We start from the raw sequence: 27028 nt of genomic DNA, 5'->3' as shown, positions 1-27028 counted from the left end.
GGGGGTGGCTGTCAAAAGGGGATCACCACTACTGCCTGTCTCCCAAACTTAAACCTCCACACCTTTCCACCACCTTCTGCAACCCTCCAACCTGTGTGCGTCCAAGAACCAACCACATGCATCAATGTTTCAGTAAAGATACCACAGGAGTTCTCTGTCTCCGCCTCCTCTCCTTATATGGTCAGCCTGACCCGTGACCATCACCTGTTCACCACTGTCAGTCACTACACCTGAACCGATAACCCAAGACACTTTTTCAAGTAATAATAACACACTTCGAAGATGTTAATGAACAAAACAAATGTTTGGATGCTACTATGGAATCAATGTGTGGAATCCCTTTTTTCCTTATTATAGGTCTACGTTATATGACATTGTAAATGTGTTAAATATTTGTTTTTCTTATTCTTAAATGTTTTTGTTTTCTAACTATATGTTTTGTTATGCATTTTGTATGTGTGGATCCCCTTGAAAACGAGATGGTTCATCTCAATTAAAGGGTTATTCCCAATAAAGAATTTCAACAAATATGCAGTGCAAAAGTGTCATTATAGTGTTACATTAAAACATTTCTACATATCTGATACTTAAATGTACAGGTGTGAAATATTGTCTTTGGTGTGTGTGTGTGTGTGTGTGTGTGTGTGTATTGATTGATTGATTAACAGTTTGCAGAATTACAGTACATTTCAAGTACAACTCAATACAAAAAAACTGTTAACTGTGAGTGGACGTTACCATAAAGCATTAACACTTGTTTAACTGTACTGTACTTTAACTTGTACTGATTATTATTGTTCGTGTCATGACTATGACACAAACAATATAATGGTTGTGCCATGCTTATGCAAGTGCACTAATGGGGATCAATAAATCAAGAAAGTTATCGGTTCGGTTGTGCTCTGGTCCCTAGCATCATCTCTGCATCCCTCCCTCCCCGACCACCATGCATCCCCATCCCCCACACCGTGGCTGTTCTGTTCCGTTCAGTGTGTATGTGTGTGTAGTGTACTAGTCTCTGCAGCCACTGCCAGCCGCTGTAGCGAGAAGACCCATCATCAGATCTGCAACGTTGCGAGGACTCGAGGAGGCAGCAGAACAGAAAGACCTACTACGAGACCTTTAAACAAACAAGAAGTCAGACACAGAGATCATAAAAAGGAATCTCTTTGTCCAGACCAGCGGCTTCGTACGGTAAGTCCTGTTCGCTACAGCTGTGTGCGGGATGTAATGGATGTCAGCGATGTAAAGGAATGAGTTTGATACTCGGTGGTGGTCGTTTTGTGTGTGCGTGCCCCCCCTCTTCTGTATCCTTTCAATTGTCCTCCGTTCGGTAGCTACAGCGGTTAGCTTGCTAACTAGCCTAGCAGCGCTACACGTCAATGTTAGACTTTAATCGGTGCTTATTGTTGCTCGTCATGCCAGTCAAACTGCCCACTGTCGTTGTTGTTGCCACCTTGTCAAAGTTGCGGTCATCCCGTCCTCCCCACCCGGCTCCAATCACTTCACACTCAGTCCCGGCTGGGAGGATTTGTTGCTAAACTGAGCTAATCTCAGTTAGCTCTTCGGTAATGAACGGTTACCGTTAGCTGTCTGGCTGGCTGTAGCAGCGCGTGCAGCCAGCGGAGACAGACACAGAGAGAGAGAGAGGGAGAGAGTGATGCAGAGATGCTACAGCGGGTTAGCGGACACAAAGCTAAATGCTAACTAACATCCACACTCCACTGTCTATTAACCACATGAACCCCCTCCTAGCAGCAGCATCCCTGTTCTTCTGGGCACGTTGTCATCATAATAATAGGCGAACATTTGTGGATAATGGGTAAACATTTACATTTGGGCCAATACAAATGCCGTTTATGATGTGGTAGACGGCTTGGCGGAGATAGCCGGTCTACAAAGCCCTGTCTGTCTGTTTGTGTGAGAGCTTGTAGATCGGATCCTCTCTCTATTTGACGTACAGTCGTACACTGAAGTGTAATAGTGGGTTTAAGCGATTAATTGATCATATTTATACTCTGTCGCAAGAAGCCGTTTAGCGCGACAAAATGACGTGTTTTCAACTAGGGAAAATAAGTGCCGACAGGCTTTATTGTTTTATTCTCATATATAAAATGACATTTTTATCGAGCGATAGTTGTCGCGCGATTAAACTCGTCGCAGTTATCTTGATATGTAAGTGTTCTCGCTTTGGATTGGAAGTACTGATGTTCATGTTGCAGCAGAAATATTGTGCGTGTGTGGTGGCATGGACCTGCATCGCATCACAGTTCAGTTGTTATCTACATATCAGTGGACTTTTCAAAATGGTGTCGGATAGAAGCTCGTGTGTGAATGTGGGACCGTTTCTGTCCAACCAAACCATAACCTAACCGCCGTGGCTGTACTGCTCCTTATCTCTGGTATGTGAATGAATGCCAGTCTGATCATGTAGTAGGATCCCCCCCCCAACCCAACCCAACCCATTTATAATTATAATAGGCTACCGGCCCACTGTGGCATTTCCATGCCATCTGGAAACATCTTGTGCCATAAGAGAAATTGTGTGGACATGAGAATAAACAAAAAAGCATATACAAGCCCACAAAGCATCACAATATGACACGTTCTAAACTTGTAGAATGGCTGTGTCTGAACAGCCCCAAAATTGAATAGCGTTTAAGTGTTAAAACTTCTTAATTTTGCTGGGGACCCCCTGTATGCAACTCAATGACCTATGTGGGTCCCTGGAGCCCACTTTGAGAACCAGTGTACTAGTGGATCACGGCATGATGGCACGCATTTTATGGCCTAGTTGTTACCAGAAGTAGGAATTTCATTTAATCACAATTGTGTTGTCTCACCGTCGTAACATTTTTATTACCAGTATGTATCATCAATTCATCATAACACTTATTCGCTTCATATAACATAATAACATAAATTGTACAAAATAGACAGGCGATACTGACCATTAAAGGGATCAGTTCTTTCCTTGTATGATGAGCCCTATCAGCAAAATGAATCCCCTTCGTGATTCTATCTTTCTGGGGATGAATCACCTGCGTTAGTCATTGGTTGCTAATCCTGATTAATTCAAGAATCCCTGTAGTTAAGGGATTTCTCAGGTACTGCGTAGTCTCTCTCTGATAGAGCCACACAACTGCTCTATTTACAACATGATGGACATAGGATGTGGGATTGTTTTTATTTGTTTGTGGAAATTATTTTAGTGGAAACTGGAAATGAGTTTGATCTGTTATCTTGACCATCAGGTCAAAATTCGTGTCAGATCCTGTGTCTAGTTGCGACATGATCTTTGACATGATCTAAATGTCTCAATAGAAGAGCAGAGACAAAATACAAACACCCCAAATGTAGTAATAATAAAATAATAATAATGAGTGTAATAACATACTCTATTAACTCTACCATACACAATACAAACATTACATATTGAGGCTTTAATGGATAATATATGGCCTATTTGGAAATCCAGCTGCTGAGGGTATGTCTGTGCATTTCATAACATTCCGCTTTAGCATGGTTACAGAACTACAAATAATTACTTAGAATAAAAAATATTTGATTTCACATTTGAAATGTCTGCTAAATCAAATCTAGTGTAATATTTTGAAGCCCCATGCTACAGTTAATGCTTGCACAGAAGCCCCAGTGTGTATTGGTGTGGGTTGCGTTGCGTGCAGTCTTATGTTGTTTGAATCGTGGGCTGGACAATGGCAGCCATAAAACTGTCAGACCAGAGAAAAGCTGGAGTCACTTCATGTTCCCAACAGTTCTGTTACAGATGCTGTCCTCCATCCAGCACTTAATTCCCCTGTGGTTTGGACCACTTAATGAGTTGCTCATCACAGATCAATGAACCAAGTGCTCGTAAGAGTATTTCCACATGTGATGTCGTTTGGCCATCTTGGTGCACATCATAGTCAGTCAGTCAGTCAGTCAAATGCAGGCAAAGCCCCTTCCCTCTGACAAGAACAGATGTTGACATTTTGTTTGTTCATTTGAGACAGGTAAAGGTGTCAAAGAAAATATTTGGCATTATGTTTAGATGATCAATTTCAGCATTGGAATAGGTGATTCTTGTAGGTTTTTAGTACCAGCTGCTTTGTAAGCACAGCTGGTCAATGTTCTCTCTGCGGTGCTTTCACGCCCACTTGCTGTAGTTGAGACCTATGTTTCTCATTGGCTGTACTGACAACCTATCGTCCTGATTGGCTGCCTCGTCTCGACCACACACTTTTTGCCTCTAGCCGACCTCTCAGCCATGGGATATAAGGCAGCAGCTGGTAATTGATTTATTTATTTTGAAGTTTCACCCTGAAAGGCAAGCTCAGTGATTTTGAACCAATCAGAACGTCACATCCTGCTACGTGCACGACGCGTGCACACACATGCAGATCTGTTTGTAAACAAAGTCACAGAGAGACAGGCAGCTCATGGCTTATTTCTAACCTATAATGTTTTCAGATACATATTTTAGCGTGCTGCTGAAGTTTAAACTGAGTAATACACTGTCTGGATGACATCTTGAATGGGATTAAACTGAGGATTTCTGTAATCAGTAGCAGCTGTGTTTGGACGGACGCACAGAGATGGGAATCAAACAAGTGAATTTAATCAAGCTTCATGTGTAGCTCTACACAAAATCACGCATCACATTTTAAAATTGGATTTTATGTACTTTTGATATAAACATGGAGAATAATACACAAAAATGAAAACTTCCCTGTTGTTTTGGCATCCATTGTTGCATCCATTGTCCATATTATGATGACCATTAGGCTTGGGCAATATTGATTTTTTGATATCGATATTGATAACGTGAATAATACCGCGATAATCGGTATTATCGGTTTTATTAATAAAACATTAATATATCACACTGACGGGCTGATTTCTCCTCTCCTCTCCTCTCCTCTCCTCTCCTCTCCTCTCCAGTCAAAATGTCCCCTCCCCTCCACTCCCCTCCCCTCTCCTCCCCTCCCCTCTCCTCTCCTCTCCTCTCCAGTCAAAATTTCCCCTCTCCTCTCCTCTCCTCTCCTCTCATATTTACATGACGGTAAAATTACGATATTAGTATTATGACGGTATTCGGTATTATTGAGTGATGTTTTATATACTCCGCGATATTACCGGTATTCGGTATTATTTATATACTCTGCGATATTACCGGTATTGATTTAAAATATTGCGGTAAACGGTAATATCGGTATATTGCCCTAGCCTAATGACCATGGATATTAAGTGTGAAAAACATCTTTTTCATTTCACTAGGTCTTTAAAGTAGAGTTGTTGGTCAGCAATTTACCATGCAGTACTTGTTATCTCCATTTGTAAGTAAATTTACTGTGAAATACCCATAGAGTATTAAAAGGATAGAGACTGAACCGGTGCGATAGTCCCACCCCCCAGCTATTCATTTCAGTGGAAGTTGCTCAGTGGCGTTTTGAAGCACCCAGAAGAACGGTCTGGGCCAAAATTTGGTGCCCAAAATGCGGAAGTGCAAACGAGCGCTCAATGTTAAACTCCAGCGGCACAGGTTTTCCTCGTCATAACTCCACGGGTCCGCCTGCAGTCCCACCTCTGACCAGTAGGGCCGAGTGCTTCAACGTTGGAGTGCCTCACTGGGGGCTTGGAAATACCTCTGCATCAGAGGGGTCACACTGGGGATGAGTCATCAATGTGCTGGCAGGAAGCAGACCGTGTAAATCCTAACTGAACAGTGAGGTTACTGATGTTACTGTTGTCAGCATCCATCATTGGGGGGGGGGGGGGGGGGTGCTGACCGTGGCAGGTGAGAGATGTAACAGCAGGACATTGAGAATCAGAATAAATGGTGTGAGGTCAGGTCCCCCTAAAACATTCAACTGTCTCAGTTTGTCAATCATATATATTAGGTGTGCATAATGTGTGGGGCCTGGTTGCCATCATTAAATTCATTCATTATATGGACTTTTTTATGTAAGGTGGATATACTGTAGTTTGTGTAGTATTTTACATAATACTACTCATAGCAGTGGTATTCATTGTTCATTGATGTTCCATCTGTCCTGATGTTTTTAGGTGTTCATTATTACAAGCCTCCGGGTGTCCTGGGATGCAATACTGTACTCAGTACTGTACTCTTAACTTCGTTGAAGGACTCGTAAAATGGTCCTGTGACCCATTACATTGAAAACCTATTTGCATCATAGTACAGTACATGATGGAATATACAACTGTAGTCAAGTCTGTTTATTCTGGGAGATCCTGCCACGTTGAGGAATGTTTCTCATCCCTTAGCTGAATGGATTCAAACTGCTATCATGTCAGGTAGGAGGCTGGTGGTTAAGGAGCGGAACGTTTCATCTGCACCTGCACCTTCACACTGGTACGCCTTGCTTGGACAATTGGCCGCTTACGAGCAACTGTTATACAGGCTGCTTAATAGGATGGACAAATACCATTTAAAGTGGGCACATTATCACATATACGTATCGGGACTCTGATGTCGTTTGCGGCTTTGACTGAGCTCTAAATGAGCTGCATCTTTTCATAGTACTTTTGGAGGACTTGATGTCGGGAATTCAGGGAATTCAGGCTGAGGTGGACTGCTGTGCTGTATGCTTCTGTGCAAAATTTTAGTTTCACATTTGTTTGTTCGTTTTGCCTTTCTTTTTCGACTTTTTGTCTGTCTGTTGTGTTGTTATATGTTGTGTGAGAAATTTTTCAAATCAAAGTACAAATCATACAAAAAAAACCTGTAGTGTGAATTAATAGGAAACATGGTAGAACAGCAGAGCTGTGTATGTCCAACATCTTCAAAAGTCAGGAAGCACTGATCACATTTTGTTGCTGTCTTGCAGAAACCTTGTATCTCCATGTTTAAACTTTTCATAAATGAATAAGAGTGCCACACAAAAGGTGAAAAGCATGGACTCCTCATGCATTGAAGGAAGCATGAAGTCAGTCTGTTGCTCTCCCCAGGCTGGCAGAGGGAGTGTAGCACCCAGGATTACATTAGACAAGTGACACTGGGTGACAAAAATGGGTTACAAAAAGCATGGGATACAAATTTGAGGAAGAGTCCCACACAAAAGCAGTGAAAGTAGCTGATCTATGAGCTCACAACGCGCCACATCGTAACACAGTGTGACCTTTTAGATAACCTATTTCTGGCAAATTCTGAAAGTGAAAGTGGTTGAATCTGTCTGTGGGTTTTATACTATTTAACCAATGAAAAGTATTTTAACAAGAGCTTGTGACTAAATAATACATTGCATCCATTGGAACACATGCTCTTTTTTCCATTAACTGAAAATAAATGGTTTCCTCCCAAGGAGTCCCAGCGGCAGCCAGTGCAAATTATTGTCACTTAATCCAGTGTGTGCAAGCCCTAAGGTGTGTGACAGAAGAGATGTCTTTATAGCCAGGAAGAAGAGATATGCTGTCCCCCAGTGTATGATGCTGCCCTAGATCTAAAATAGCCCATGGGCAGTACAGTGGCACTTGCTGCAGGGCAGACTTGAATGGAGGGGGAAAAAATCATCACGTTTACCATTGATTTGCATCAGTGATTCCGTAGGCCTTGAAGATGTTGCAAATGGGCCCCCAAGTAACTAAGATTGTAATTATAGCGTAACATTAATGTTAAAAATAATTTTGTAAAAGAAATGTGCTATTTCTTTTCTCTTTAAACCTTGAAAAGTGAAGTGAAAGTAAAATAAAAATAATTCCAATGCAAATTTAAAAAAAAAAATCCGTTGGTCCGAGCTGTCAGGTGGCCAAATAGGTGAGCCCGCTGTGAAATGCTTTTGAGATTTTCAAATGGGCCCTGTTCCAGAGAAGGTTGAGAACCACTGGTTTAGATGTGAGAGGCTTTGGATATTTTAGATGACTTGTTTTTGTGATTGAGATAATTCGTTTTTGGGGTTCGCATTTGATCAATCTGAATCCACTTTTAAAATCTGAATTTGTTAGAATCACTTATCAACATACCGGTATGTGGATAAAGTGGTGATGGACAGTCACAGAAAACTATCTCTGTGCTTCTCAAAGTCTGGTCCGGGGAGGTGGGAGTGGGTACCAGGGGGTCCCCAGGAAAATGTGCTTATAGCACAAAAATCTGTTTACCTGCTTTGACTCAATGTTATTCTTCAGCTATTCAAGCAGATTCCAGTCAGTGTCACAAATGTTAATGTTAAAAATGGCAAGAATTTCCTCCTCAGTTTTATGTAATTGTCTCCACCAGGCCGAAGCCATGGGGAGAGAGTATGTATGTTTTGCACTCCGTCCGTGTGTGTCCATCTGTGTGTGTCCGTCCGTCTGTATACAGCTAATCTCTGGCACCGTTAACCTGGTCGATGCCAAATTTTGCACACATCGATGAACCTCTGCCCCAAATTCTCCAGAACGGCCTGTTACAGCGCCACCAGGAGGCCGACTTTTGAAAAACATATTCTTTGATATTACTCCTCCAGATTCTGTCCAAAAATCATGCAAATCGTTACACACTATCTCTATAGTCATGTAATTGGCTAACATTGGATTTCAAAGTTTGCAGGATTGGCCCGTTTTGAACAAAAAGCCTCAAATCATGAATGCAGCGTGCAATTTACGCTGCATTCCTACTAGGCTGAGGAATATATCCCACCCTTTTTACATTGGCCTGTTATAGTGCCACCGGGTGGATTTTTGCAAAACAATCTTTTGGAACAAAATGCCTCAAATCATCCAATTGCCATCCAGGGCGTAAGAAGAAATGGCACCCTTTTCACATTGGCCTATTATAGCGCCACCAGGAGGCCACAACCTGACCTGCCCTGGTGGAGACCTGTGCCCCGAGGGGCACTTTATCTAGTTAGGATTGAAATTAAGCACACTAAAGAAACACTCCCGGGATCAGGTCCTTGTGTATTTTCAAACCGTGTGTGTCCCTTATGAGTATGACTGCTAACAATAAAAGCATAGTCTTACTTACTCGTTAGAGTGTAGTTTTAAACTGTGTGTGTGTTTCCCCGATGACTGAAATACCCCTTGCCTTGGGGATTTCAACCAGCCCTATTCACTTGTATTCTATGCTGTGCTGTGTAGTGTGATGACGCCCACTGTTTCTGACACGGTGCCCACAGAGCAGATGCCTTGTGGAGGTATTGCGTAGGAGGGGGGGTTCTATTGTATGTTTTACTAGGTTGTGTGTGTGTGTGTGTGACACATTATTCTATACTTGTGAGGGCCAAATGTCCCCACAAATATAGTAGAATTTGATAAATGGACATGGTGAGGACAATTTTTCCTGGTCCTCAAAAAATAAATGGCCAATAACATTTTTAGAGCTATGCCTGATTTATTCTTAGTTGAGCGCTGGTGAGAACAACCAGTGTAAATGGGGTCTTAGACACAAATTCTGGGGGAGCCCGGGATCGAACTGGGAACCTTGTGGTTTCCATCCGGACACTCTTCCATGACATTTTGGTGAAGTGTCGGGTCTCCTACTGTAACTGACAAGCCACCCAGTGGGTCAGTGAATTATTGGCTTATAAATGTGACAAAAACAAAGAAATCTCCATGAATTCAAGGCTTCATGGTGTGTATAATTTGTGTGCCGTGAACTACTCCTTTAAGTGCTTTCACTTAAGAAAATAGCATAAATAGCAGATCTACAACAACCCGTGAGTCGTAAGCTTGTAGATTGGCTATCCTCGCTAGTGGATAGCCAATAACTACGTATGTGTGGCACTCTTGTATGATGCCGTGGGGCATACATTTCCCTGAAAACCACACATTGAAATATGGAGAGACATGGTTTCTGCCCAACAATGATGTGTTCTGAATATAGCGGCACGTTGAACTCGCTGACATCCAGCAGCTGTACTGACCAGCTAGCTGGCTGCAGCTCCTGTTGCAGTCAAGTCCAGGGCTACCGGTGGTGCCTGCATGTTTCTCTTCATGAAGTCCCAGTACACTACTCTGCTTGTTTGTGAGTAGGAGAGTATATACTAGGATTCCATTCATGTGTGGTATTTACTAGGATTCCACTTATATGTGGTATTATTATGTTTCACATCCAGATTCCAGATTATTATTTTAGTTAGTTTTATATTTTCACATATAGACCGTAACCACTTAACTCCATTATTCCCACTAGGTGGTAGCATAAGCACACCTGACCTGTGCCATCCGTCCGCTCTCACTCTACGATCCTCGTTTCATTTCCGGGGTATTCAGTGAGGGGGCTGTTGTTGTTGTGAGGACATTGATCGTTAGCCGTAAGCTCATATCCCTTAGCTCTCGTCATAAACAGTTACATTTCCGCAGCATGCGAGACAAAGTCACAAATGATTTACGATCGTCGGGATGTGCGACAGCTCACCATGGACAGCGCTCGAAGCTTTAGAGATACCAGTCTTTGAAAATCCTGTTATAATGGAGGCTTTAAAAGTCCCATAGCTAGTGAGGACGGAGGCTCTCCATAGCAACCGGAGCGATACTAAAAGGTAAATTGACGGTCGCCGCTTTCATATATGGAGTATACGGTTGTCTACGAACATGTATGTAGGTGGCAGATGCCGTACCCTAGCCTAGGGGGTACGGTTATAATCGTAAAAGTGGAAAGGCTACTCACATTAACTTCGGCTGGCTATCTGTTGTTAGCTTAGACACTGGACTACGTGCGCCATCTTGATTTGCGCGTACACCCACCCACGCTTTCAGTCGCTTTAGACTCCAAATCCCCGTCCCAGGTGGCATTTCTGGTCAAAACAACACTTATTGCACGGAGCCTGGCGGTCGCAGTAATGGCGCTGGCCTGTACTTATCATCAGCTAGTGAGAGATCAACAACTGATCCAACAACACACGCACCATTCAGTCAATATCCCGTTCCGGTCACGGTGTTTTGGATCTTCAAAATAAGGGTTGAACGGGGAGATATCCTGGCATATAGTAATCATTCTTTACTGTTCTTTCTTAATTTAATACATTAACCATTAGCTAGTATTAACTAGGTACACAGTTCTGGTTAAATGGATAACCATTAAAATCCCTAGAGTAAAATAGGGTGCATTTTGCATCCCAAAACGCAGTTTATAGTTAAGGGGTGCAATAAAACAAGGACCTCTGCATCCACGGGATGCACTACTGTACTCGGCGTGTACAGTAAAAAATAATACACACACTAGCTTTAGTTATAATAATAATTTCTTCTTCTGTTTTCTACATGAATATAACCACATTATAACCATATAAATACCAGATCAGTGGCCTTGTGGTTGAGTATCCGCCCTGGGACTGGGAGGCTGGGGTTCAATCCCCAGTCGGGTCATACCAAAGACTGGGACCCAGTGCCTCCCTGCTTGGCACTCAGCATCAAGGGTTGGATTGGGGGTAAGTCCCTGCGACATACTAGCGTCATGTCCAGGGGGTGTACTTGTACATCAAGCTGCCTCACGCTACAGAAACAGGAGATAGGCTCCTGCGCTATGGGCCTCATGGCTCGGCAAGGCTACTTACTTATAACCATATAAAATGAAACGGGAGTTAAATGCTGCAATTTGTAAAAAATGACGATGCGTCATCAGTGCCCATACCCGAGGCTGGGTTGGCGAAAGGCCCTTTCTGTGTGGAGTTTGCATGTTCTCCCCGTGTCCCCTAGGGTAGGTACCCTCACAAAAAACATGCAGTAATCCTGGTCTCTAAACGGCCTCCCCCTGACCAGCCGGGGCGCCTGATGGAGGGGAAAGGAACTGGTTGGAATAACGTGTTCCTTCCACGTGCTACGTCCAACCAGGGAAACTCCCCCCTGTCAGGTGTAAAGGAGCAACTTGGACAATCAGGCATGAAGGAAGCATGAGTTCAAGTCCGTTGCTCTCCCCATGTCCCCCATATATGGGGACTAGGTTGGCGGAGGGTGTGTATCACATTAGATAATTGACACAGGGGTGAAAAATGGGTTACAAAATCGTGGAATAAAAATGTAGAAAAAAAAAACAGCAATAACACGCGCGCACGCACACGCAACCCACTAACCCATTACTGGATGTATGAGTCCACAGATACCGGTACAGGTAACCGTACTCATTACCTAATTACACCTCATTTTAGTTCTTTATTTTCTAACCGAGTTGTTAGGTGGAAAGACATGAAGCTGTGGAGACGGTACAATAATAGAGCACTGAGAGACCAAGGAGGAAAACTGCCATCTACAGCGACAATCCCTTATGGTGGAGTAGGGTGTCAAAATGCATCTAAGATGGACTATGAAGTGTATTAACTCCCCCTCTGTAGCATATAAGGGACAAATTCCCCCCATTAAAAAAAATTTTTTTATACCCTACCTGTCTATAACAGGGTTATCTATGCTGTGGGGTTCCCAAACGGTGGTGCGTGCACCCCTTGTGGTGCGCGAACGCCTTCTAGGGGGTGCGTGAAAGGAAATGGGTATAATGGCGGTTTTATGGTGTTATTTAGCACAACTGGCAATCCAGTAAACCACTGTTGTAAGGAGATGTATAGAGCAGCTGTGGGAGTATACAGCAGCTGCATGTCTCAGTGCAGTGACATTCTGTGATTATTTGCCATAATCATATTAAAATGTTTATCATTTTCGGCCAAATACAACGAGACTTAGCGCTGGGGGGTGTGTCAGCTAGGTCAGGAGGTAACAGGGGGTGCACAGCCAATAAAGTTTGGGGACCACAGGATTGTACTTGTGCCCATGCTTTGGAGGTGTATAGTACATTTTGTGTGTAAAATTGCAGAGAATGAGGCAATCAGCATAAATATGGAATTGATCCCACATAACTGATTATGTAAGGGATAATATCTGGCTAGGTGGTGGTCAATTCACCTTCAGGGAGTGTAACCACCTCGGCTTCGCCTCGGTGGTTAAACTCCCTGTCGGTGAATTATCTCCCGACAATGACCACCTAGCCAGATATTATCCCGCTTATTACATGGCTAACTAAAATAAATTAATACATTGACCCAAAACACAACAAAAAAAAGTATTCCATAAGTTTGCGATGGCTGCGTCTGCAGCTGCACGGCTGCAGCACTGAAAACAAGGAAGTGAGTTGATCAAATAGAATCCATTTTCGGGTCCTGCTTCGTCTATTTCTCGCTCAAATGTTTTCAAAAACATTTTTAAGAGCAATGTTTAGCTGTAAATGACATTGTGTGTCACTAGTGTGTGTGTGTGTGTGTGTGTGTGTGTTCATGGCTGTCATGTTGGAAACAGCAGTAAATCAAGCGGGGCGCAGCCGCGCAGCTGGTGCTCAGAGGGTTTGATTAGGCAGCGGAGCGGTCATTATCGACACATAATTCACCGCTGAATTAAGCGATTGACCAATCAGAATCAAGCATTCAACCAAGCCATGTAATAAATGATTATAACAAATAATTGTGACCTGGTGATTATGTAAGAATTGTGACAGGCCAACATGTGTATTGTCTTTCTCACTATTCTTGTGACACCATTGTACAACAAAGAATAATCATCAATGATGTGTGGTGTGACTGTTTTGTTGGTGGTTGTCCTCATAGTATAATAGTGCTCATCAAACGGATGGATCTTTCTGCTTAGTTAAAACTTCAGAAGAGAGCTTTTGACAACAACTGTTGTTGGACCTGTTTGGGCCACTGCTTGAAACATAGCTTTAAAAGTACACATTTGGGAGAGATCGGCGTCAAAGGTTAAGGGCAATCATTGTCACAGCAAAGGAAGCCAATATTTTTATGAATCACTCAAAATGAGCACACATTCCCAATTTTCCCAACACCTGCGAGATTTGGGTCAGGCCTAGCAGCTCTTTCAGTTTGAACTCACAAGGCAGTTGGACGTTTGCAAGCAAACCCAGCAATTTGCCGTGTATATGTTTTTGTTGTTCTCTCTCTCAAGTATGCCTGGAGCATCCAAAAAGTGGAGTGATGCGAGAAATTGTCTTTATCCCTATTCTTTTTTCCCTGTCCTTTGTCCTGCCATTCTCTCTCTCTCTCTCTCTCTCTCTCTCTCTCTCTCTCTCTCACACACACACACACACACACACACACACACACACACACACACACTCTTGTGTTTTGGTTGGTTTAAGGTGATTGTCCAGTGTAGAATGGTCTTTACAATCAGAATTGGTGGTGTGCTGAATGGGGGGCTTAAGCTTAGAATGGCTCTTTTTAATTTTACCCTGGGTGGAGAAAAGGACCCCTGAACACTTCATCATCACCACCTGGCCAAAGGAAAGGGAACACTTGTACCTGTCTGTCAGTCTAAAATATTAACACTTTTTTTTGCTGGAGATCTGGCAGATTTTACTCTGAAAAGCCCCTCCCTTCCGTTCCCCCCCAAAACCAGGAGGCATAATCTTCCATTCTTACCTCACGCTGGTCACGCTAAAGTCTCTCTAGAAGCGTTAATATTCCAAACGAGATGCATACTGAAGTCAGAAATGAAGACGGAACGTTGTCCTTCTGGTCAAAACCATGGAGAGTTCCCTAGATTAGGAGTTACAAGTCATTCTTTTGGAGCTGTAAACAAGGAAGTGAACGGCAGTGCGCATGCACAAAATGGCAACCAAATCATATATATATTTTTAAATATATCAATAAAAAATCACATGTGAAATGAGCGGTGCAACTATACATTTATTGTTAGTTACTGTATTGTACTGTGCTCTGTACTGTGATTATTTGTGGAAAAAGTCTTGAAAGTCTTTGAAACATCCATCCAGACCCCCATGAGCGCAGCCAGGGTTCCGGCGAGCCTGCCCGTGTCTGAAACGGAGGAGAAATTACAGTTACTGCGTGGGGGTCCTCGAGGGGTCCCCGGGTGGTCCCCGGAACAAACGTGCCCAGGACCCCCATGAACGTGCCCAGCCTCCCCGTGTCCGAAACGATGGAGAAATGACAGTGTTACCGTGTGGTGGTCCTTGCGGGGGTCCCCGGAATGAACGTGCCCAGGGCTCGTACTGTAGTGTAGTCTGTGGCTCTGTGCCACTGCACGCTGTGCTGTACTCTACTGTACTCTACTGTACTCTACTGGCCACTGTAGGGTGTGGGAGTGTCTGTGCTGGGACACGTACATGCATGCATGCAAGCATGCACACAAAGCTGCATAATGGAGCGGAGTCACTGCTCAAAAAAAGAGCAAAGGACGCCTATACACGTCCACGCAACACGTGGTTTTGATTCTAAAGACGTGTATACACGTCCAAGGCATAATTAGTGTTAACGCGATAATTTGGACAGCCTTTATATATATATATATATATATATATATATAAAATTACTTACGCAAGCAGAGCGCACAAGTACTGCGATCGGCTGGGTATGTATGTATGTATGTCGGTGTACTCCAACGGCCAATAAGGGACCACTGTTCTTGATGACGTAACTAAAGTACGTTTCAAGGTTGGGTGTGTAGGCCATACATTGTGTGCCTACTTGTGTGCTTCTTATATGCTTCCCCCTCCTTTTCCTACATTCAAATACAGACAATACAGTATACAGAAATTCACGGCCAACATAAGTACATGCCATTTAGTTTAGGCCAGGGATAGGTGAATGGAGATGGGTTGGTGAATGGAGATAATGAGGGAATGAGGCGAGAATAAGTGCTGAGTTGACAGGCTAGGAACCAATCAACTCCTTAGGGGTCGGAGCTGTCCTGTCTCTGTACTAGCCAGAGGGAGAACTTCTGTAATGGGAGAACTATTGATCAGCAGCGATGCCCCATCTCTCTCTCTCTCTCTCTCTCCTCTCTCTGTACACCCCCCCCCCTCTCTCTCTACTGTACGTGGTACTGTACTGGCATCTTGGAGTGTGTTTTTAAACCCTCAGGTGGGGCTTTTTTTATATTCCTTGATGATGCGTTGAAATGCGTTGTGTGACCTAACTAGATTTGGTACAAATCAGACTATACTGCAGTCCCTGGATGCTGGAGTTAATAGTGTGTCTGTGTGACTCTGTTGATAAAATGGTAGCCTGACACGGCTGACAGTATACTTGCAGTGTGAGTAGATTGAAGCAATAAACCACAAGAGGTGTCAGGTTACCGTGTATTTTATAATGGCTGAGAGGCGTATACTATTAACGATTAATCCATTAATAGGATCCATCCCTAAACGGTATGATATGAACTATGAATAAATACACAATAAAACATGGTCTTTAGTTTACAGTGTAGACGAGTTGTACTTCAACAGCTATTGCCACATTAGACAAGCACGTGAAGCCTAAAATACAGTCGTATCTTAAATACACACGCCAAGTTCCAAGTCGATGGATCAAACGTTCTCTGGAGGACACAGACACACAGTGAGATTCTGTTCGTTTATAGACTGGGTGGCATGTGATGTATTGTGGAGGGTTTTTGTAAATGGCAAATAAAACTGCAGATGAGCGAGCGAGGATATCACAGAACGAACCATGTAAACCCGGCCGGGACATGACAGGGTTAGGCCTACATTCATAACAATAGACTGCTTCATGCCTGCCATACCACCATTAAAAGGCTGCCTGTCACTTCACATGGAGAACAAGTCCACACTGAAGCCCAGTCACTGAATGCACTCGTCAAGGCTGCACATCACAAGTTTTTTTTTGTTGTTGTTTTGGTTGTCAGCTGTTCCTCTCTGCCCTCGCAGCTCCTTTGTGACTCTGGCTCAGCACTGGATCATTGCTTACAGCGCTCTGTCAAAGCTCACGTCATGTGTACGGGTACGGGATCATGGCTTACAGCGCTTTGTAATGACTCTATATTACATTGTCTGTTTGCTTATCTTTTGTTATTTTCCTGCTCGTTTGTATTCTTTTGGTCTCCTATTTCTCATTGGATATTTTTATTGTTTGCTGCTATTCTTTGATCTTAATGCACATCACAAATTTACACACACACACACACACACACACACACACATACAGTCTCTATTCTTTACACACAAAACATAGCCATAATATACTTGAGTTTATGGGTGTCAAAATGATCATTTTCAATTGAACAAAATTGATCTATCAAGATGAGCAGAAAAGTGTCATTGAGAGCTTGAATGGCACGGGCTGTTTGATGTGAAGAGTGCACACTGCGGTTACGCAACAGAAGCACTGCCATATGGCAGAAGGTACTTTACCACATTCCTAACCTGCAAAAGCCACTAGGATTAAAATGGTCAAAAATTGCGTGCGAGTAAATACATTTTTCAAACATGTAATCAGCTTGTGATATTACAATCGAAAGTCAAATTGAATCCTGGATTTGTAGAATTGTGACACCCCTACTTGAGTTACAAATATTAACATATAGCTTAGCATTTTTCATACACTAATCACAACAAGAAACAATTGATCTCTCACACAACATGGATACTTTCGTATTCGTCATAAATTTGTAAATCTTTTGTCCACTCCACCATGTGTACATGCACGATGCATTAATCGATCAGGGTATATCACACACACTTAACATTCATGGGGTATAATACACACACACACACTCGTGTTGCTGTCACTAATCATTCGCTGTGGCCGTGGCGCTTTGCTTTGCTGTGTCTTTTCCTTTGCTGTGTTCATTGTAATCATGACCTCTTCGCTGTTTTAATTTCAGATTTGCATATCCACTTCCACCCCTTCCTCATTTGCATACAGCGAGAATGGCAGGCGGGCATCCCACAGACAAATTCAGTTTCATGTATCAACCAGACACGCACAAGAGGTACGGGACATGCACTCACATGTGCAACTGCAAACACACTCACATATACACAAATGAGCCCACTCAAATCAGGTAAGTTAAAAGAAAAAGTGTATGTGATAGGTGAAGTTTACCATCCACACAGTAAAACCTAAAAAAGAAAAAAGCCTTTTCTAAAAGAGAAAGGTGCCGTTGATTTTTTAGCATCTGACTGCAAGGACCAAGTGGACCGTGGAAGTACAAAATCCAGCTCTAAATGAATGAAACAGTAGCACTCTGAAGAAAGGAGAGGAAATTAATTGAGATCTTTACATTAAGCCCTGACTATCCCCGTCACGTAGAGCCCGAAGTCCTGGTGCCAAATTCCTGGGTTCCTGCCGTTCCAGATTTTGGATAGAGCAAAATCAGTTCTAAACGATTTAGAAAAATGTTGATTTGATTGAATCTAAGTTTATAAAAAAGAAATTGCCAATTCACAAGCTCAAAACGCAATGTGAGCCTGTACATTTGCTCTTTTAGAATAGAAAATGTGAAATTTGTTGTGTTTAACGACATGCCCAAAATGGGGACAGCAGGTTTAAAGTTTAATAGGGGAACGGTCTGCATAATTGCCGATTACTGATGAATTAATAGCCAATATATGTTGGCCAATCCAGTATATCAGTCTGGCTCTCACGCCTATAGAGCTCTCAATTAATCCCTGCTTATCCAGGTAAAAACAGGCACTAGTGAATTAGCTTTGTTTGAGGCTGTAGAATATTGGTTCTCAGAGTGGGATCAAGGGACCCTCAGGGTTCCTCGAGGTGGTTCCCAAGGGACCCTTGCAGGTCTGTAACTCTTGTGAGTGTACAAATGGAACCAAATGGATCTGTACCAGTCCATTTGTTTTCATTTGTACACTCTCAAGAGTTATGAAATGAAAACATTTGAGAGCCAGTGCTGTGGAAGAACCCAGGATGTTACTGTGGGTGGACCAGCATGTCCTTGTGCGTCTCTGCCAGCCAGACACTGCAACAATAATGTTGAAACCAGGTGAAGGTGACGACTCATGCACCACGACACCAGCTAAAGCTACGCTCATTTGAATGTAGCCGTAAGAAATCTGAATGTGGCGTTTAATACATGAATGTGTGAGGCTGATAATCCTAACAATTTCCAATTTGCATGGTTTAGACTTATCACACTCTCTCTCTCTCTCTCTTTCTCTCCCCTCCATGTCCCCTGTTTTCTGTCCCATTCTCAAATGTCTCGCTTTCAGTAAGAACAGGTTAGCTTCGGGTATGAATCCAGTCTACAGCCCCGTTCAGCCTGGCGCCCCCTACGGAAACCCCAAGAACATGGCCTTTGCAGGTAAGAAACACCACTGGATATATTGTGAAACACACATTTTAACACATTGAGTGCCATCTGGTGGACAAAAGTGGTGGTGCTTGGGTACGGGGTGTTTTCAGGCTATTCCACTATGACTCTTGGCCAGTTTTGGCTCCATCTTCGATGCTAAAGTATTAGCGTTAATGCTACCGAGCTAAAATAAGGCCAATCCTTGCTCTAGAAAACGCCAATGTTCACATCGTGCTCACCGGATAATCTGAAAAGACCTCCGAACATCGCCGATCTGGTTAACACCACGGACAGTGCATTAGTTTCAGAGAAAAAAGCTTGCAAAGGCGTGGCCTAAAACAGAAGCTATTGGCTATTGAGAAACAAAAGCAGTGCGGGCGGGGCCCTGGCAACCGTGCATAGCAACCGGCGTGGTTAAAAAATGAAACGAAGCAAAGCAATGTTATAGCAAGCCTGCTCGTCATCTGTACCCAGCGTCGTTAATTTACAGGACATGTATACTCATTTCCTTTGTCAAAGTGTTAAACATCAGTTACTCATCCTGTGAAGCTTTGAATTCATTTAGAAATGTTGTTGGTAAAATCTCCCTCATCTGCTTGGCACTGTATTATTCTGAAAGATTCTGGCGGCACCAACCAGAAGTGTTAAGATTACAAAAATGAAGAAAATAACCGGATGAATTGAAGTTAATAGTTGGCCAAGATAAGGGGGCACGGTGGCACAGTCAGTAGTGCTGTCGTCTCACAGCTAAGGTCCTGGGTTCGATCCCTGCTTGGGACGCTGTGGGCGCTGGGGGTGTGTTCTCTCCTCCGCGTCATCAGTGCCCGGGCCATACCCGATGTGGGGTTGGCGAAAAGGCCTTTCTGTGTGGAGCTTGCATGTTCTCCCCGTGTCCCCTAGGGCAGGGGTTCTCAACCCGTGGGATTATTTTGGGGGGTCGCCAAATTTTTTTTTTTCATTTTTTCCAACTGAATGGCTGTAAAGTGGAAATGAAGAGTTTACATATAGTACACATAGTACATGCATACACCTTCCCTAATGATTATGGTTTCAGTATTTATTTATGGTGTATTGTCTCTATTATTAAGCAGTCAATTTATATTAGGGATCGGGAGGGGGCGGGGCGGGGGTCCCGAGACGTTGCCAAAGCATTTTCGGGGGTCCCCGGCCAAAAAGGTTGAGAACCCCTGCCCTAGGCTAGGTACCCCATAGAGAATTAAAAGGATAGAGACTGAACCGGAGCGACAGCCCCGCCCCCCCCCCCCCCCCCCCCGCTATTCATTTCAGTGGAAGTTGCTCAGTGGCGTTTTGAAGCACCCGGAAGAACCGTCTACCTGGACACCAAATTTTGTGTCCAAAATGCGGAAGTGCAAATGTGCGCTCAATGTTAAACCCCAGCTGCACAGGGTTCCACAGGTCCGCCTGCAGTCCCCGCTCTTACCTTAGGGCCGAGCGCCTCAACGTTGGAGAGCCTCACTGGGGGCTTGAGGTATCCTCACAAAAAACATGCAGTAATCCTGGTCTCTAAACTGCCTCCCCCTCGCCAGCTGGGGTGCCTGATGGAGGGGAAAGGAACTGGGTCGGAATAACGTGTTCCTTCAACGCACTACGTCCGGTCGGGGAAACTCTCCCCTGTCAGGTGAAAAGAAGCAGCTTGGACTCCTCATGCATAGAAGGAAGCATGAGGTCAATCCGCTGCCCCCCAGGTTGGCAGAGGAAGTGTAGTGCCCAGGATTACATTAGATAATTGGATGAAAAAATCGGTTGCAAAATCGTGGGATGAAAAAAAAAAAAAAAAGTTGGCCAAGATAAACAACTGCCTAATAAAATCTAAAAACATAACTTAAAAAATGGAGATGAAAAAAAAAGCCAAGGTAGCACATCCAAAATGTCAAATAATAGGTGACAAAGTACTCACATTTCCACTTTGGCACACACCATTAAGACAAACGCTTATGTGTTTCGACTATGAGCCGAATCAGAGCATTCTCCGCTCTAGGAAAGTTTAAATGAGCATGCTCTGATGAAGGGATTTTTTTAAATCCCTATTTTTGATGCATACTGGATTTTGGGTCTAGCACTCCACTTAGAAAACCCATTGTTGATTGTGCAAACCCTTTTCCTTATTTATGTAAAAAATTCAGTTAATAAACTCTCACATTATATCCAGTCATATCCGCGGTACACTGCATTGTCTCTGAAATTATAGAGTTAACCCATTTAGGCCTGACCTCAAAATTAAAAAAAAATCTTCTAAATCCTCCAGTTTTCTGAAATAAATATTTTCACGATTTTTCAAAAATAGCAGACCTACAAGCTCGTATGAGCTTGTAGATCTGCTATCTTTCAATAGCTAAATTTAGTAAATTATAACATAATGTTTAAAACACCAAAAGGGGTTCCCGCCCAAAATGGGTTAAAACACCTCTGGTGTTTTTAAATACACAATGATCGTGTGATGAACACGAGCCAAGTTCAAACGCATGCACTTGAACTTGAGACCCAATATTCGTTCATGAATAAGACCATTTTCACCAAAAGTTCTAAATAGTAAAGTTTGAGTGAGAATGCACTGTTTTGGAAGAAATGAACATACGACCAGATGCAGGCAGTGGTGGACTGTAACAAGTACTAGCTATACCATACTTTACTTGAGTATACTTTAACTCTACTTTGAACTTTTGATTCCTACTCCTACATTTCTAGAAAGGAAAAAAGTTCATAAACCATTTAAGCCACATTTCAAGGATAACAGTGTTGCGTTTGAGTAAATGAATATCAAATATCTAAATACTGAATCAAGTATTAAACTGCCTGGGGTGCTCTTTTTATCTTGGAAGAGTAGAAAATTACCCCAAACATGAAATATCCCTTTCCCTAGTCTGAGCTCACTTGCAGTCAGCTGCGCACATACTGTAGCTAATTATGTTTCTGAATATATATATATATATACAGTACATCTCCTCCTCCCAACATATTGGGTAGGTGTGTCTCATCAGTGTGTACATGTGCACGCTTTGCGTTCACTAGACTGTGTGTTATTAGTCCAGACATTTTTTTAATGAGTGCCATCTGTGCACATTTTGTCCGAGCCACGTATCCGTTTGTGTGCATCTGTGTCGCTTGCATGTATAGTACAAGCCACGGCCGCTGGTGACAGACAATTCTAAATGAGCTGGAAATTAAAATAATGTGATAAACGGTACTTACGTTCTCATAAACAATACATGTACATTCTCACCATAGCTATATCTGCCCCACCCCCAACATTCAGAAATCACCCAGAAAATATGGTTTTGTGACATCATTATTGGAAGAAGTCCACTCTCTCTGTCTTTGACTCCCAATTTCTCAAAGAATTTCACCCAAGCTCTGTACTGTATAAACAAATGGATGCATACAGCTGTTTTTTTCACCAATATATATATATATATATATATATATAGTACCTTAAAATTAAAGAGCATTGTCAGTATAGCTGGTTTTGAATTCGAGACCATGTACATTCATAGGCCAATACTAGTACTGATGTCACACAGGCTGATCACATGAAGTCCGAGATCCACGTCGTTCCCATAACGGATCACAACATCCACATTTTTTCCAATTTCAAGAAGCGACTGTCATTGTTGTTTAGATCTCAGTTTTCTCAACTAGTATGTACATTTTTGAAGTTGTGTCTTATATATATTGTCCTAACTTCAATATTTGTTTCTTCTTGTGTGTGTTTAATTCAGGCTATCCTGGAGGTTATCCCACAGCCGCACCGACCTACAACAACCTCTATCAAGGAAGTCCTGGATATCCACCAGGTAAACCTTATTAAATAAGAACGGCACATCTAACAAGACCACGCCACGCTGTGGATTTGACGTTGGCTGTGTCTAGTGTTGAGCTCCTCCCCGAGACTTCCAGTTCCAGTTGAGAGCACAGGTGTGGTCGTCTTGACCCCTGCAGTGTAGTGGAAGACCTCCCCCAGGTTTTCCAAATAGACTTTAGTTGGTGTGATTAGCTTTTAGTTTGGCTATTTTGTTTTTGAACATGTTCGTCGTTCAGTCACAAATGTACTCTGAACTGTGTACTATGTACTCTATGAAAGAGGGGGTCCGTGGTACTGGTAGAACTACACCAGTCACCAGCGTGCCTCACACACACGGTCTACTGATCGGTGTTCTGTTTAATGCAGGACTAGAGGGTGTGATTTATGATGGTCCTATTGGTTCAACATTAGAGATTTTAATTGGCGAGATGCTTTCAGGATCATTTAATCTAATATGCCAGTTGACGTACTCTCATCCTCCCTACGAATCAAAGCTCTCCCACGCACGTGCGCGTACACACAAACGCACACACACACACACACACACACACACAGTTGTTTAGATTTATGATGTTCGTAGTTTTAGTAGATTTCCATGGAAATACACTGAATCGTGACACAGCTGTATTGTACCGAACTGCTAATGAAGAGCCTAGTGTAGACAGATTACTCCCAACACACTGGTTCACATTCCACCTGACTTTGTGTTGTTGAACATGTGGAATACTCTCTCCCTCTCTTTTTGGGAGGGGAGGGGAAATTCAGCCAGTCAGTGTGATATATTAATGTTTTATTAATAAAACCGATAATACCGATTATCGCGGTATTATTCACGTTATCAATACCGATATCAAAAAATCAATATCGCCCAAGCCTAGTTCGGCCCAATTCCAATCTTTCAGTACCTTGTGATGTGCTGTGACACACAGTTTAGTGAGAAAAAAAGAGAAAAAAAAACCTAAACTAAATAGCGGTGTGATTCATTAGCCCCTGTGAGAGATGAAAGCCCTGTGTAACCTAGCATTTAGTCTTGAGAGCATGCGTGCCCAAGGAACGGGCACCTAGCCAGCTGCCAGCTGCTGTTGGCCATCTAGACATGTGCACACACACACACACACACACACACACACACACACACACACACACACACACACAGTTGGGGCTCAGTATCTTGTCCCCATAGCAGATGGTGATGCCAGTTGTCACCGTGCTCGCCAGCCACCGTTTGGATGTAGCTGTTGGTTTAATACAGGAAGCTCTTCAACTTTCCCAACCCAACAGAAAAAGTAGTCCCACCACCCTCAAACCCGAGCTGCTCAGTTAAACATGTTGACTGTGTGTATTTTCCTCACTGGTTACGCGGAGGTGTGCCCATGTTGTATATGTGGTTGATGGATTAAAGTTAAGAAGGAAGACCGTCCGCACACTGATCTCAAGCTCCCAGAAGCACTTTATTAGCAGAGGTACAACATGCCTCTCTTTAATAGAATTGTTTAAAGAGAGTTTGAATCGGTCAAACTACTGTAGCAATAGAGTATGCACATGCATGATATTCCCATCAGGACACGCCCCCCTCATCTAGACTGAGTGGCAAAACATTGAGCAGCATGGAGTGTTGGAGTTTGGAAGCGCTCGTTGGAAATCACTCAACCGTCCCGGCGTACCACCTGTTTCTAAATGTCACATAATGCAGGAGGCAGCAAAATGTTGTGTTATTGAAAACAAGCAATTCCGAACTCTGACACTTAGAAAAATAATCAAATGCAGGGCATTTCTTGACAGAAAATAGCTCATAACGTTTCTATGGTGGATTTTCATGAAACAAAAACTTTGCAGATAGAGGATAATTCAAGCTTTTCGTACAGCTGCAATGTTGGTGAGTTTAACATTGTTTAATGCAATCAGACAGGACTTTTCTGTTTGGATGAATGGGCTGTCAAGGCCAGAAAGTAGTTTTTTGCCACTCAGTGGGCGTTAACTTCCAGGTACGATGATGTCACGCGCATACCCTCTATTGAAAACGTGTTGAGAAGCATCTTCCATAAAACCCTAATGTTCTCGGATATTTCATAGAAGCAAAGGGTTAAAGCCTCAATCTGCGGCTGGCTGTGGAACAGCATGAAGATAATGTAGCTTTAGAATGATAAGTAAACCTCACAATCTTTTACATATTGTGCTTATTGTTGAGGAAACGGAATGCTGGTGTGGGGGGAACAAAATGTTTCAGTCGTGAGATTTTATTTAGCTTTAATCCATGTTGACAAAAATGGTTCAGCATATATTCATTAATTCATGACCTTAGATGGCTGCTATTAATAGAATAGTGCTGTAGACAGACAACCACATATGTATCTTGCATGTGTGGATTAAATCGTTCCTCCTTGGTTCTTATGTTCCTTAATTCTGACTGTGAATTGATTGAGAAAATGTTTTAACTCTTAATTGAGTGAGGAAATTGTGTATAAGCTGAGCCATTACAACGTGTGGTTTTCTGCTGACATGCTGCCACACACAATAGCAAGTGCGTAATGCACATTGAGTTTAAAATATAATGTTATATCCGAGGCCAGAAGTGAGTCTCCCAAGGAATCCAATTGTGATTAGAATACCATGTTGGCCAGGGTCTTTGCAGTACTTCACAAAACCGTTAAATAGAGGAACCATTTTCTCTCAGGACGGCTTTGTCTAATTGTCACACCTCATTGTCCTCTAATGCCCTGCATGCATGTTAGAGCACGGAATTTGTGTGAGAGAATGCATGCACAGATACACACACACACACACACACACACACACACACACACACACACACACACACAGAGCGGCTCCAGCATGTCTTTGTTCTCTTGTCCTTGCAAGAGAAAGCGCTTTCATAAGCACCCTAGCTAGCAGCATGTGAATGTTTGACCTTCAGGCTCCTCCAGCTGGTCATTCCTGGTACTGCAGGCTGACAATACCATGCTCATGTTGACTCAATACAACAGTCTTGAATGGATACCTCAAGTCTTTGATCCTTACTTTGTAGGTAGATTATAAAGTGATAACACTGTAACGTTGCCATTTATTTCTTGTTGTGGTAATCGAGCTGAAATGTAAGCAGACTCTGCCTACTGTTCTTTTCTGTCTGCACCACATCTCTTTGCCAAAAACGTTGAGTTGCCACACGTTTTGAGCTTGTAGATTGGGTATTTTTGACTCATGTTCCCCCCCAGGATATGGATGCTGGGGTTCAAGTGGTTAAGAATACGAATTGAAGATTTTCAGAGGAATGGAAGTAGATCTGAAAGGTGTTATAGAGGAGAATAATTTTAGGAAGAGTTTAATTCTACACACCTGGCTGGCAGGGTTAGTTGAGGTGGGCGAAACCACTTGCCAAAATGTTTTGCATTTGAAAGACTCCACTTCTGGCATTTGGTGAAAATGCAAACATTGTAGAAAGAAAGATGCGGGACCATATGCTGACACTGTGGAAGTGGAGACGAGAACATTCCCTGCGTGTTAATTTATTCTAATAAGATTCAAGATGTCTGTGTAGGTTTGGATTTACTTCTGATGAGCATTTATAATTTTCTTCCTTAATAATACCTTATGTTACCATCGTTTTATGGTCTGTTGTTGTTACAGGGGTTCACAAACTTTAAGAAAGTAGCGAAAATGTCTGACCAACAATTTCACAATGCCTGGCAGATATTGTTACTCTGGTCGGGAGTAAAGGTAACTTGATAATAAACTGAGTTTTTCTCAATTCCACAGATAAATATTGTGAAAATAACCAAACTACAAGCTCACGGCAACTCGCACTGCAAGGTGTTGTGAGCTTGTAGATCGGCTATTTTCACAATGTCTGCCTCTTTCTGCCAATTTGGTATTGAAAATGTCTTATTAATTAAATAGAAATGTGCAGATGCCCTGTGTGTACAACAGCGTATGTTACAGTACAGGTGAAAAACCAGTACAAGTGAGAAAAAAGGAACACCCTGCCCACCGGGGCTAAACGTGTCATTGGGGACTGGGGTGGCAATTGCCGGCCGTTGGCTGCTGTTCGTGTTTTATTTTATTTTTGAGGGGCACTAGCCCCTCCTATATTCAGCTATTAGTGTGTTTTAAAAGTAAAAATATTTAGGACGACCGTTGAGCCGATTCTACTCTATGGCTCCGAGACATGGACACTTTTAAAGAAACAAGAGAGTCGGTTGGATGGCA

At 42.8% G+C, this 27028-nt stretch overlaps 1 protein-coding gene across 2 annotated transcripts in view; it reads left to right on the top strand.

Moving 5' to 3' along the window:
- The first annotated feature begins 1014 nt into the window (after positions 1-1014).
- Positions 1015-27028, top strand: part of LOC306932686 (myelin-associated neurite-outgrowth inhibitor-like) — a 40173-nt gene continuing 14159 nt past the window's right edge. For both annotated transcript variants that reach the window (XM_079514576.1, XM_079514575.1), the window contains exons 1-4: positions 1015-1194; positions 17578-17685; positions 18923-19014; positions 22743-22817. In XM_079514576.1, the coding sequence (XP_079370702.1) occupies positions 17624-17685; positions 18923-19014; positions 22743-22817 (229 nt within the window). In that variant the 5' untranslated portion in view covers positions 1015-1194; positions 17578-17623. The remainder of the gene's footprint in view (positions 1195-17577; positions 17686-18922; positions 19015-22742; positions 22818-27028) is intronic.

Source organism: Electrona antarctica (assembly GCF_951216825.1).
Source record: "Electrona antarctica genome assembly, chromosome: 11".
Classification (NCBI taxonomy): domain Eukaryota; kingdom Metazoa; phylum Chordata; class Actinopteri; order Myctophiformes; family Myctophidae; genus Electrona; species Electrona antarctica.
The sequence above is the reverse complement of the archived record's forward strand: the minus strand, read 5'-3'. Positions and strand labels throughout refer to the sequence as shown.